This window comes from Ornithorhynchus anatinus, chromosome 12, assembly GCF_004115215.2.
Source record: "Ornithorhynchus anatinus isolate Pmale09 chromosome 12, mOrnAna1.pri.v4, whole genome shotgun sequence".
NCBI lineage: Eukaryota > Metazoa > Chordata > Mammalia > Monotremata > Ornithorhynchidae > Ornithorhynchus > Ornithorhynchus anatinus.
In genome coordinates, this window is record NC_041739.1 from 13,986,065 (window position 1) to 13,998,811 (window position 12,747).

Genomic DNA, 12,747 nt, shown 5'->3' on the forward strand with positions numbered 1-12,747 from the left:
GAGCCAGCGCTAACAGCTTTAGGAGACGCACCGTTAGTCACTATATTTGGGAAGCAGCAGGTCCGAGCGGTGAAAATATGGGCCTGGGAATCATGGAAACTGGTGCTTTGCATAAAATAAGTGCTTAAATGCCATTATTATTATTGCAGCTCTGCCATTTGTCTGCTTGGGCAAGTCACTTCATTCGGTTGTATTTGAACGCTCACAGTAATCACTTCTCTGGACCGGTTTTCTCAACTGTCAAAGGGGGATTCAATACATGTTCTCCCTTTTACATTGAGACTGTGAGGCCCATGTGGGACGGGTACCGGTGCACCTAAGAAAATCCAAGTAGCTACCCCAAAGCTTAGAACAGTGCTTGGTACGTAATAAGCACTTAAATACCATCACCAGAAGTTAAGCATTTACTGTGTGCCAAATGCTACTAGGCCCTGGAGTAGATATATTGGATGCAGAGGGGACCCAATCCCTGTTCCCCATGGGCCTCAGTTTAAGGGGAAGGGAGAAAAAGTATTTCACCCCCACTGCCCAGATGAAGAAACAGCCACAGGTAAGTTAAGCAACTTATTTAAGGCAACAGATGATGGAGATGGGATTAGAACCCAAAACTGAGGCCCAGACCTGACCTCTTTTCACTAGCCACAGGATAAATGACGGATAAGAAAAAACTAGGAAAAGCCTGGGACTTTAAAAACAACCAGCATTCATTCACTCATCCCCCTGTATCTATTGAACGCTTCCTAGGTGCAGAGCACTGGACTAAGCGCTTGGAAAGTACAATTCGGCAACAGAGAGAGACCCTACTAGAGTGGGATCCCCAAACGCTTAGTACAGTGCTCTGCACCCAGTAGGTGCTCAAATACTACTGAATGTGGGCCAGGGACTGTGTTCAACCTGATTAACGTGCATCTATCCCAATGCTTGGCACATAGTAAGCGCTGAACAAGCACCTTCATTATTACTGGGAAGCAGTGGATAAAGGAAGGGTCTGGGAGTCAGAAGGTCACGGGTTCTAATCCGGCTCTGCCACCTGTCTGCTCTGTGGCCTTGAGAGAGTCACTCTGCTTCTTTGCGCCTGTCACCTCCTCTCTAAAAAAGGGATTAAACCTCGAGCCCTGCGTGGCACAGCACTGGGGTGGACCCAGGCAAATCCAGTTGGACGCAGCCCCGGTCCCCACGTGGGGCTCACAGTCTCAATCCCCATTTTCCAGATGAGGGAACCGAGGAAGAAGGAAAAAGGAGGGAGGAGGAGGTTGGCAGAAGGAGGAAAAAGGAGGGAGGAGGAGGTTGGCAGAAGGAGGAAAAAGGAGGGAGGAGGAGAATGGATGGATGGATGGAGGAGGAGGGAGGAAGAGAATGGAGGAGGGAGGAGGAGAAAGGAGGGAAAAGGAGGATGGAGAAGGAGGGAGGAGGAGACTGAAGGAGGATGGAGGTCATGGGTTCGAATTCTAGTTCCGCCACTTGGTGAGACTTTGGGCGAGTCAATTCACGTCCTCTGGGCCTCAATGACTCCATCTGTAAAGTGGGCAAGACTGGGAGCCCCACAAGGGGCAACCTGATCATCTTGTATCTGCCCCAGCGCTTAGAACAGGGCTCGGCACATAGTGAGCACTTAACCGATACCATCGTTATTTAGGATTATTACGAATCCAGAGGGTGTCGGTGAGGGCCAGAGAGGTGAGTGGCCCAGGGTCACCCAGCAGACGTTCCCCCCCTTTCCTTCTGCTCCTCCCCCTCTCCCTTCCTCTCAGCATTGTGCTCCTCCGCCCATTTGTATAGATTTTTTATTACCCTATTTATTTTGTTAATGAGATGTACATCCCCAAGACTCTATTGCTATTAATGAGATGTACATCCCCTCGATTCTATTTATTGCTATTGTTTTTATCTGTCCGTCTCCCCCCATTAGACTGTAAGCCCGTCAAAGGGCAGGGACTGTCTCTATCTGTTGCCGATTTGACCACCCCGCACGCTCCGCTCCTCCGCCGCCCACCTCCTCACCGTCCCTCGGTCTCGCCTATCCCGCCGTCGACCCCTGGGCCACGTCCTCCCGCGGTCCTGAAACGCCTTCCCTCCTCACCTCCGCCAAACTCATTCTCTTCCCCTCTTCAAAGCCCTACTTGGAGCTCACCTCCTCCAAGAGGCCTTCCCAGACTGAGCTCCTCTTCTCCCTCTACTCCCTCTACCCCCCCCCTTCACCTCTCCGCAGCTAAACCCTCTTCTCCCCCCTTTCCCTCTCCTCCTCCCCCTCTCCCGTCCCACCCCCTCAGCACTGTACTCATCTGCTCAACTATATATATATATATCTTCATCACCCTATTTATTTTGTTGATGTACATCACCCTGATTCTATTTATTTGCGATTGTTTTAATGAGATGTTCATCTCCTCGATTCTATTTACTACTATTGCTTTTGTCTGTCCGTCTCCCCCGATTAGACTGTAAGCCGGTCAAAGGGCAGGGACTGTCTCTATCTGTTACCGATTTGTCCATTCCAAGCGCTTAGTCCAGTGCTCTGCACATAGTAAGCGCTCAATAAATACTACTGAATGAATGAATGCTCTGCACATAGTAAGCGCTCAATAAATATTATTAAATAGTCTCTCTCTGTTGCCAAATTGTACACTCCAAGCATTTAGTCCAGTGCTCTGCACATAGTAAGCGCTCAATAAATACTACTGAATGAGTGAATGCTCTGCACATAGTAAGCGCTCAATAAATACTATTAAATACTGTTGAATGAATGGTCTCTATCTGTTGCCGAATTGTCCATTCCAAGCACTTAGTCCAGTGTTCTGCACATAGTAAGTGCTCAATAAATACTATTAAATACTATTGAATGAATGGTCTCTCTGTTGCCGAATTGTCCATTCCAAGCGCTCAGTCCGGTGCTCTGCACATAGTAAGCGCTTAATAAATACTATTAAATACTATTGAATGAATGGTCTCTCTGTTGCCGAATTGTCCATTCCAAGCGCTTAGTCCGGTGCTCTGCACATAGTAAGCGCTTAATAAATACTATTAAATACTGTTGAATGAATGGTCTCTCTCTGTTGCCGAACTGTCCATTCCAAGCAATTAGTCCGGTGCTCTGCACATAGTAAGCGCTCAATAAATACTAGTGAATTAATGAATGAATGCTCTGCACATAGTAAGCGCTCAATAAATACTATTGAATGAATGCTGTGCACATAGTAAGAGCTCAGGAAACACTATTAAATACTATTGAATGAATGGTCTCTATCTTTTGCCGAATTGTCCATTCTAAGCGCTTAGTCCAGTACTCTGCACATAGTAAGCACTCAATAAATACTACTGAATGAATGCTCTGCACCTAGTAAGCGCTCAATAAACACTACTGAATGAAAGCTCTGCACCTAGGAAGCGCTCAATAAACACTACTGAATGAATGAATGCTCTCTGCACCTAGGAAGCGCTCAATAAACACTACTGAATGAATGAAAGCTCTGCACATATAGTAAGCGCTCAATAAACACTACTGAATGGAGGAATGCTCTGCACCTAGGAAGCGCTCAATAAACACTACTGAATGAATGAAAGCTCTGCACATATAGTAAGCGCTCAATAAACACTACTGAATGGAGGAATGCTCTGCACCTAGGAAGCGCTCAATAAACGCTCCTGAATGAATGAATGCTCTCTGCACCTAGGAAGCGCTCGATAAACACTACTGAATGGATGAATACTCTGCACCTAGGAAGCGCTCAATAAACGCTACTGAATGAATGAATGCTCTCTGCACCTAGGAAGCGCTCAATAAACACTACTGAATGAATGAAAGCTCTGCACATATAGTAAGCGCTCAATAAACACTACTGAATGGAGGAATGCTCTGCACCTAGGAAGCGCTCAATAAACGCTCCTGAATGAATGAATGCTCTCTGCACCTAGGAAGCGCTCGATAAACACTACTGAATGGATGAATACTCTGCACCTAGGAAGCGCTCAATAAACGCTACTGAATGAATGAATGCTCTGCACCTAGGAAGCGCTCAATAAACGCTCCTGAATGAATGAATGCTCTGCACCTAGGAAGAGCTCAATAAACACCACTGAATGGATGAATGAACAAGGGGGGGAGGGGGGATCCCCTGACCTCTGACCCCCAAGCCCGGCCTCCTGCCACGGAGTCCCGCGGTGGGGCTCCCGTCCTCCCGCTGTCGGCCTGTCCGCCCGTGCATCCGCCCGTGCATCCGTCCGTCCTTCCGACCCACCATGTCTGGTCTCCGTCCGGGTCCCTCGGCGCCTCCCGGGCCCACAACGTCCGCGCACGTGGGCCTCGGGGAGGGCAGCGGAAGAGGCCGCCTCCCGCACCGCTCCGCCCGCACTTCCGCCCGCACTTCCGCCCGAACTTCCGCCCGCACTTCCGCCCTCCGAAGGCTCCGGCCTCCGGCGCTTCCGCCGCCGAGCCGGTCCGCCCTCCGAAGCTTCCGCGCTCCGAAGGGTCCGCGCGCCGAAGGTTCCGGCCTCCCAAGGTTCCGCGGCGGCCTGGCCGCGCTGCCTCGGGCTCCACCGCACCGCACCCCCACCGGGTGGCGATAAGAATAATGAGGGTCTCTGTTAAGCGCTTACTATGGACCGGGCACTGTACTGACCGCCCGGGTGGGGGGGGGGGGGAGAGAAGCCACGTGGCCCAGTAGCAAGAGCCTGGCTTCGTTCGTTCATTCATTCATTCGTTCATTCATGCATCTATCCATCCATTCAATCATATTTAGTATTCTTAATAAGAATGATAATACCGGCACATGTTAAGCGCTTACTATGGGCCGGGCACTGTACTGACCGCCCGGGGGGGGGGGGGTGGGGGGATAGAAGCAGCGTGGCCCAGTAGGAAGAGCCTGGGTTCGTTCATTCATTCATTCATTCATTCATGCATGCATTCAATAGTATTTATTGAGCGCTTACTATGTGCAGAGCACTGTACTAAGCGCTTGGGATGAACAAGTCGGCAACAGATAGAGACAGTCCCTGCCGTTTGACGGGCTTACGGTCTAATCGGCAGTTCATTCATTCATTCATTCATTCATTCGCATTTAATGATAATAATGATGATGATAAAGGCACTTGTTAAGCGCTTACTATGTGCCGGGCACTGTACTGACCGCCCGGGGGGTGGGGGATAGAAGCAGCGTGAACCAGTAGCAAGAGCCTGGGTTCGTTCGTTCATTCATTCATTCATTCGCATTTATTAATAATAATAATGATGATGATGATAAAGGCACTTGTTAAGTGTTTACTATGTGCCGGGCACTGTACTGACCGCCGGGGGGGAGGGGGAGGATGGAAGCAGCGTGGCCCAGTGGCAAGAGCCCGGGTTCACTCATTCATCCATCCATCCATCCATTCAATCGTATTTAGTATTTATTAATAATGATGATAATACTGGCACATGTTAAGCGCTCATTATGTGCCGGGCACTGTACTGACCGCCGGGCGGGATAGAAGCAGCGTGGCCCAGTGGCAAGAGCTCGGGTTCGTTCATTCATTCATTCAATCGTATTTAATAATAATAATAATAATAATGGCATTTGTTAAGCGCTTACTATGTGCCAAGCACTGTTCTAAGCGCTGGGGAGGATGCATGAGCCCTTACTATGTACAGAGCGCTGTCCTAAGCGCTGGGACTATGCAACTGGGCAGCAGATAGAGAACATCCCTGCCCGGCAGCGGGCTCCGGGTCTAAAAGGGGGAGACGGGCAGCAAAGCAGAACAAAACGAAGCAAGGGGTCCGGCGTCAAGATCAGCACACCACTAACAAAATTAACAGAGTAATAAATAATGCGGGTTTGGGAGCCCGAGGTCGTGGGTTCTAATCCCACCTCCGCTTGTCAGCTGTGAGACCTTGGACAAGTCACTTCTCCGGGCCTCAGTTCCCTCATCTGTCAAATGGGGACGAAGACTGGGAGCCCCACGGGGGACAACCTGATGATAATAAGAATGGTATTGGTTAAGCGCTTCCTATGTGCAAAGCGCTGTTCTAAGCTCTGGGGGGGATACAAGGTGATCAGGATGTCCCTCGTGGGGCTCACAATCTTCTTCCCCATTTTCCAGATGAGGGAACCGAGGCCCAGAGAAGTGAAGGGACTCATCCGAGGTCACAGAGCAGGCAAGAGCAGAGCCGGGGTTAGAACCCGTGACCTTAGGGGAGCGGCGAGGCTTAATGGAAAGAAAGAACAAGGGCTTGGAAGTCAGAGGTTGGGACTTCTTGGCAGCTGGTGACTTTGGGCAAGTCACTTCACTTCTCTGTGCCTCAGTGACCTCATCTGTAAAATGGGGATGAAGACTGCGAGCCTCACGAGGGACAATCTGATGACCCTGTATCTCCCCCAGCGCTTAGAACAGTGCTCTGCACGTGGTAAGCGCTTAACAAATGCCGACGTTATTATTATTATCTGTAAAATGGGGATAAAAGACTGTTGAACCCCACGTGCGACAGCCTGACGACAGTGTATCTACCTCAGCGCTTAGAGAAGTGCTTGGCCCATAGTAAGCGCTTAGCAAATGCCATCATTATTATTATTATTATTATTATTATTCTGACTCCCAGGCCGCGCTCTATCCACTACCCCATGCCGCTTCCCAGGTCCACGTGGCCCGGAGCAGTGGCCGAAAGAGACCCCTGGGCCTCCAGTCACGTGCCCAAATCGCCCTTTTGGCTCCCTCTGGGCCCTCCCAGCTCTGCCTCTCGGCTGCTGTGCGGCTTTAATCGAATCCCTTCGCTTCTCTGTGCCTCGGTTTCTTCAACTGCAAAATCGGGATTCAATACCTGTTCTCCCTCCCATCACACTGGGAGCCCCGTGCGCTAGAGGGCCCGTGTCCGAACCGGTAGTGTCTGCCACGGGGCTTAGCGCTCAGTAAGTGCCTAACGACGACAACCACCGTGATTATTAGCAAGGCTGCTTTAGGTCCCAAGAGGGACGGAGCTTTGATTGCTGTGGTTTCGATTCTTTTGTTGCTTTTCTTTGCTCTCTCATTTCGGAGGTGCGTTTGACAGGTTCGGCACCCCTGCCTGCCTACTCTTCGCATTCCCTCCCCCAGCAAGGCCGTGATCCGCGGGGACGAGAGAGCACGAGGCAAGTCGGATTGTGCATTCCAAGCGCTTGGTAGAGTGCTCTGCACACAGTAAGCGCTCAATAAATACCATTGAATTTATATTCAATAAATACCAACAATAAATACCAGCCTCACGCGGGACAACCCGATGACCCCGTATCTCCCCCAGCGCTTAGAACGGTGCTCGACACATAGTAAGCGCTTAACAAATACCAACATCATCATCAATGAATGAAGCTGCCCAAACCACTGATGCTGTAATCTCTTTGTTCACGCAGATTCAGAGTTCAGAGTCTTCGTGACGACAGGAGAGCTCGTCATCGTCATCGTTGGGCTGCTTGTGCAGGACACTAGGCTACACACTGTGGAACTCCCAAAGGGCAAGGATTGTGTCTACCAATCCTACCGTACTCTTTTCCGAGTGCTTAGTAATAATAATGACATTTCTTAAGCGCTTACTATGTGCAAAGCCCTGTTCTAAGCGCTGGGGGGGGATCCAAGGTGATCAGGTTGTCCCAGGTGGGGCTCGCAGTCTTAATCCCCATTTTACAGATGAGGTAACCGAGGCACAGAGAAGTGAAGTGACTCACCCAAAGCCACAGAGCTGACAGGTGGCGGAGCCGGGATTAGAACCCATGACCCCTGACTCCCAAGTCCGGGCTCTTTCCACTGAGCCATGCTGCTTCCCAGAGTTCAGAGCGAGTGCTCAATAAATACCATTGATTTATAAAATGCTTAGGGAGGAAAAGCTGAATTGAAGGTGTATGGCTCAGTGGAAAGAGCCTGGGCTTCGGAGTCAGAGGTCATGAGTTCGACTCCCGGCTCTGCCACTTGTCAGCTGTGTGACTGTGGGCAAGTCACTTCACTTCTCTGGGCCTCAGTTACCTCATCTGTAAAATGGGGATTAACAGTGAGCCTCACGTGGGACAACCTGATGACCCTGTATCTACCCCAGCGCTTAGAACAGTGCTCGGCACATAGTAAGCGCTTAACAAATACCAACATTATTATTATTATTATTAAAGATGGAGTCTGAATTAATTTTGAAAATAAACACCAACAAAACCCAAAACCTTTACCAACCATCAACAAAAGCAGTTGAATATTGGTACACCAGAACGTACCGTGCGGAAGGATACTTTCATGGCTTTATACTTAGTATTTTTATCTAACAATGTGCAACCAGTCCTGTATTAGGAATTCTATTAGGGCACCAGAAGCTAAAGTGGTATCTATCACTGACAGTCTCTTGGGCAAGTCCTTTAAATTTTCTGGGCCTCGATTTCCTCTTCTGTACAGCGGAGATGAAATACTTCCCCTTCAGACTGTGAAAGCCCCGTGTGGATCAGATATCGGCACATACGGCGCTAAACAGTGATACAGTGCTTGGCACATAGTAAGCGCTTAACAAATACCACCATTATTAATTAATTTATTATTTGTTAAGCGCTTACTATGTGCAAGGCACTGTTCTAAGCGCTGGGGGGATACAAACTGATCAGGATGTCCCATGCGGGGCTCACAGTTTTAATCCCCATTTTACAGATGAGGTAACTGCGGCACAGAGAAGTCAAGTCATACAGCTGGCAAACGGCGGAGCCGGGATTAGAACCCATGACCTCTGACTCCCAAGCCCGGGCTCTCTCCGCTGAGCCACGCTGCTTCATCCTTATTATTGATTACATTGTGTCTTCTCTGACTGCATGGTACCCACTCCGGTGTGTAGTGTGGTGCTTCGCACAGAGGACGTGTTTAACCATTATTATTATTCCTGAAACCTCCAGATGTTCAGGGGCCGATTTGGGACTTTGTCCCCCCGTATTCCATTTGTCGCTATACCATAGAACCTCCCCTTTCATGACCAAGAGACAACTCTGCTGGGACACAACCTGGTGGAGCGGAACTCCGGCCCCTGCTTCGCCTCCAACAGTCCACCCTTCTCCCTACTTTCCAAACCCTCCTAAAATCAAATCTTCTCCAAAAGGTCTTTCCCTGACTAAGAGAAGCGGAATGGCCCAGTGGAGAGAGGATGGGCCTGGGAGTCAGAAGGGCCTGGGTTCTTTTTATAATGTGGTGTGGAGAGTTTAGGTGATTTCCCAATGTATTTCAAAAAAGATGGACGGCTGATCAGAATAATTCACACCTTAAGATCTGCAAATAGGGTCACACTCGGCGGCGGGACCTTGGGTAAGTCACTTCATTTCAGCTCCTTCGTTAGTAAAATGCCGATTAAGACTGTGAGCCCCATGTGGGGCAGGGATTGTGTCCAACCCGATCTTCTTGTATCTACCCCAGAGGTCAGTCCCGTATCTGGCACATAGATTAGACTGTGAGCCCGTCACTGGGCAGGGATTGTGTCTATCTGTTGCCGAATTGTTCATTCCAAGCGCTTAGTACAGTGCTCTGCACATTGTAAGCGCTCAATAAATACTATTGAGTGAACGTAGTAAGAGCTGAGACGATACCATAATAATAAGAAGAATCATAATAATAATCCACTAGGGCACGTGGTTTCTTTAAAATCCTTGTGGGCAGGGATTACGTCCACCGGATCTAATAATAATAATAATAATAATATTGGTATTTGCTAAGCGCTTACTATGTGCAGAGCACTGTTCTAAGCGCTGGGGGAGATACAGGGTCATCAGGTTGCCCCACGTGAGGCTCACCGTTAATCCCCATTTTACAGATGAGGGAACTGAGGCCCAGAGAAGTGAAGTGACTTGCCCACAGTCACACAGCTGACAAGTGGCAGAGCCGGGAGTCGAACCCATGACCTCTTTTGTATTGAACTTTCCCCAGCACTTCATGGAGTGCTCTGCACACGGTACCAGCTCGATAAATAACTGGGATGGATAGATTGAAACCTGGGGAGCGTACGGAGCCAATTGCTAGAGGTATTTTATCCGGTGCCGAAAATTAAGTGCAAGGCAACCACAGGGTCAGTGAAGATTTAAATCTTCCTTTTGTCTTTATCCACCGAGCGGGTTTTAAGCTGCTGAGAGTGCCACCTTCTTGTTCAGACAGGAACCAAGGGACGATGAAACAATAATTCATTTAAGGGCACTTTCTTAGACCCCACACCCTTCCTCCAGACAAATCCCAGTTTGGCCTTGTATTGTATTGGACGTGCATCTGTTGCCATCTAGTGGGACCAGTAGTATTATAAAGAATCGGTCTTTTCCTCTTGCGGCTCACCGTCGGAAACTGGAAATTCTCCCTCAGATATAAGTAAATCAACCACTGTTCCCTACTCTTCAACACTGTCCCCTCTCCAAATAAAAGTAATTTATGCTTCACCTACCTGCGTCACCTGCGTGGGTTACCAGACTTGTCTTCTGGCTTATCTAAGTAGCAGCCGCCCCGTCCTCGCCTGGGTATTTTTGTTTCCTTCTCTCCCACTGCTGTGTTGTGTTTGTGACCCTGCTGGGATTTTATCCTCATTTGAACTTCCCAGACTTGATCGTTTATAGAAGAGAAAACAATTTCATAAATGTTTCTATTGAATAAATCCACATCAAGCTGGGACTTAAAAACTTGAGCGACTCCTACATCCTCTTTGGTAAAAACGCTGAGCGGCTCCCAGGCTGAAAATGGAGAGTTTGTCTTTAGAATAACTGATCCTTGGCATCGGAAACATTTGGCCGGAGTTTCATCAGCGATCGCCACTTCCAAATATAGAAGAGAAATAGGGAGGCCACGTCTGTCTTCATAAAGTTGATCTGTGGTCTATCGGCCACTCGCGTAGCTCTGGATGAGCGCGCTAATCGTATTTTATACTTATATGGCACTCTTCATCTGAGCATGAAGTACTTTGCAGATCATCCTACTAGTGACGATAACTTCGTATTGCTACTCTGAGTCTTCCTTTACGTTTGACGTCTTCCATGTGTCTCCAAGCACTAAAGTTACTAAAGCACTAAAGCTCCAAGTCCAAGCCTCATAGTATGGAGAATAAGACCACCAACATCATTTTCCCCCACACTGTGGAAAAACTGAGACAAACACCAGAAGACAAACTTGAGAAGCAGCATGGCGTTGTGGATAGAGCCCGGGCCTGGGAGTCAGAAGGTCGTGAGTTCTAATCCCGCCTCCCCCGCTTGTCTGCCGTGTGACCTTGGGGGAGTCACTTAGCTTCTCTGGACCTCAGTTCCCTCATCTGCAAAATGAGGATGAAGACTGTGAGCTCCATGTGGAACAGGGCCTGTCCAACCCCTTCTGCTTGTAGCCACCCCAGCGCTTAATACAGTGCCTGGCGAATAGTAGGTGCTTAACGAATACCATCATTACAACTATTATTATCGAAAACAATATAACAGTTCAAGGAAGAAATATGTACTATTTTATTCACATTAATGTGTTTTATTCATACCAATGTCTTTATTCTTATCAACGTCTGTCTCCCCTTCCAGATTTTAAACCCAATCTGGGGAGGGAACGTTTCTGCTGATTCTGTTTTATTCTACTCTCCCAGGTGCTTAGAACACCCCTCTGCACATAGTAAGTACTCAGTAAATACCAGTGGTTGATTAATTTATTTGTCAAAATTCTGTTCCTCATTTGAATAATTGGATATTGAATCATAATTTTGTCAAAGGGCTAGTGATTGGAAGAGCACCAGATATAAATAAAATATTGTGAAATGAGATGTTTCTACCTCTCTTTACGACTATAGTACACTGAAGAAGAAGCAGTGTGGCTTAGTGGAAAGAGCACTGTGGGAAAGAGAGCAGGTGAGGGGGTTGTGGTCAGATAGAGGAATTTCAGAATGGGTAAGTGTAGAGATTGAACAGTTACTGAAGATGATAAAAACAAATATGTGCACAAATTGGTGAGTGTGTGAACTGGGGTGAGTGTGGAGGAGAAAGCAGAAGTTGCCTTGTTCCATTTGTTGAAACTTGGGCTTTCCCCCCCACAAGTTCACAAATTAGGCCTCTCTTTTCTGAGAATCCTTAAAATAAGCTCTACTTGAGTCCTTATACAATCTATAGGTGACCTTGGTGAGAACAGCAATCTATTGTACTTATTAAGCATTTACTCTCTTCAGAGCACAGTACTTGGTAGAACACAACAGAGTTGGCAGACCGTTCTCCGCCCACAATGAGTTTACGGTCTAGAGGTGTGCTCATTCGTTCACTCAGTCGTATTTACTGAGTGCTTACTGTGTGCAAAGCATTGTACTAAGTGCTTGGGAGAGTCTAATAAGCACACACATTCCCTATCCACGATGAGCTCACAGAGTCTAGAGGGGGAGACAGGCATTAATATACATAAGTAAATAAATTCCAGATCTATACCTAAGTATCATGGGGTTGGAAGGGGGGATGAATAAAGGGAGCAAGTCAGGGTGAGGCATATGAGAATGGGAGGAGAGGAGAGCTTAGTCAGGGAAGGATTCTTGGAAAAGATGTGCCTTCACTAAGGCTTTGAAGTGAGAGAGAGCACTTGTCTGATAAGGGGAGGGTACTTAATATGCCCCTCCTCATACCTCTGCCCAATCAAGAACTGTGGCCTTCAGAGGAACAGGTGTGTAAAACAGAGTGAAAAGGTAGGCAGGTGTTGGGGATAAAGACTGGAGTCTTCTGTAAAGGAATAGAGAACACCCACCTGTGGTAGCCATCAGATTGTTCCTGCTGAGCTCTAGAGCACAGGACCTCTCTAAAAAGCAGCAGT

General features: G+C 48.2%; 1 protein-coding gene across 1 annotated transcript in view; it reads right to left on the reverse strand.

Moving 5' to 3' along the window:
- Nucleotides 1-4,347, reverse strand: part of TMA16 (translation machinery associated 16 homolog) — a 28,951-nt gene extending 24,604 nt beyond the window's left edge. The window contains exon 1 of the mRNA XM_029076524.2: nt 4,236-4,347. Within this exon, the coding sequence (XP_028932357.1) occupies nt 4,236-4,238 (3 nt within the window). The 5' untranslated portion in view covers nt 4,239-4,347. The remainder of the gene's footprint in view (nt 1-4,235) is intronic.
- Nucleotides 4,348-12,747: the final 8,400 nt, after the last annotated feature.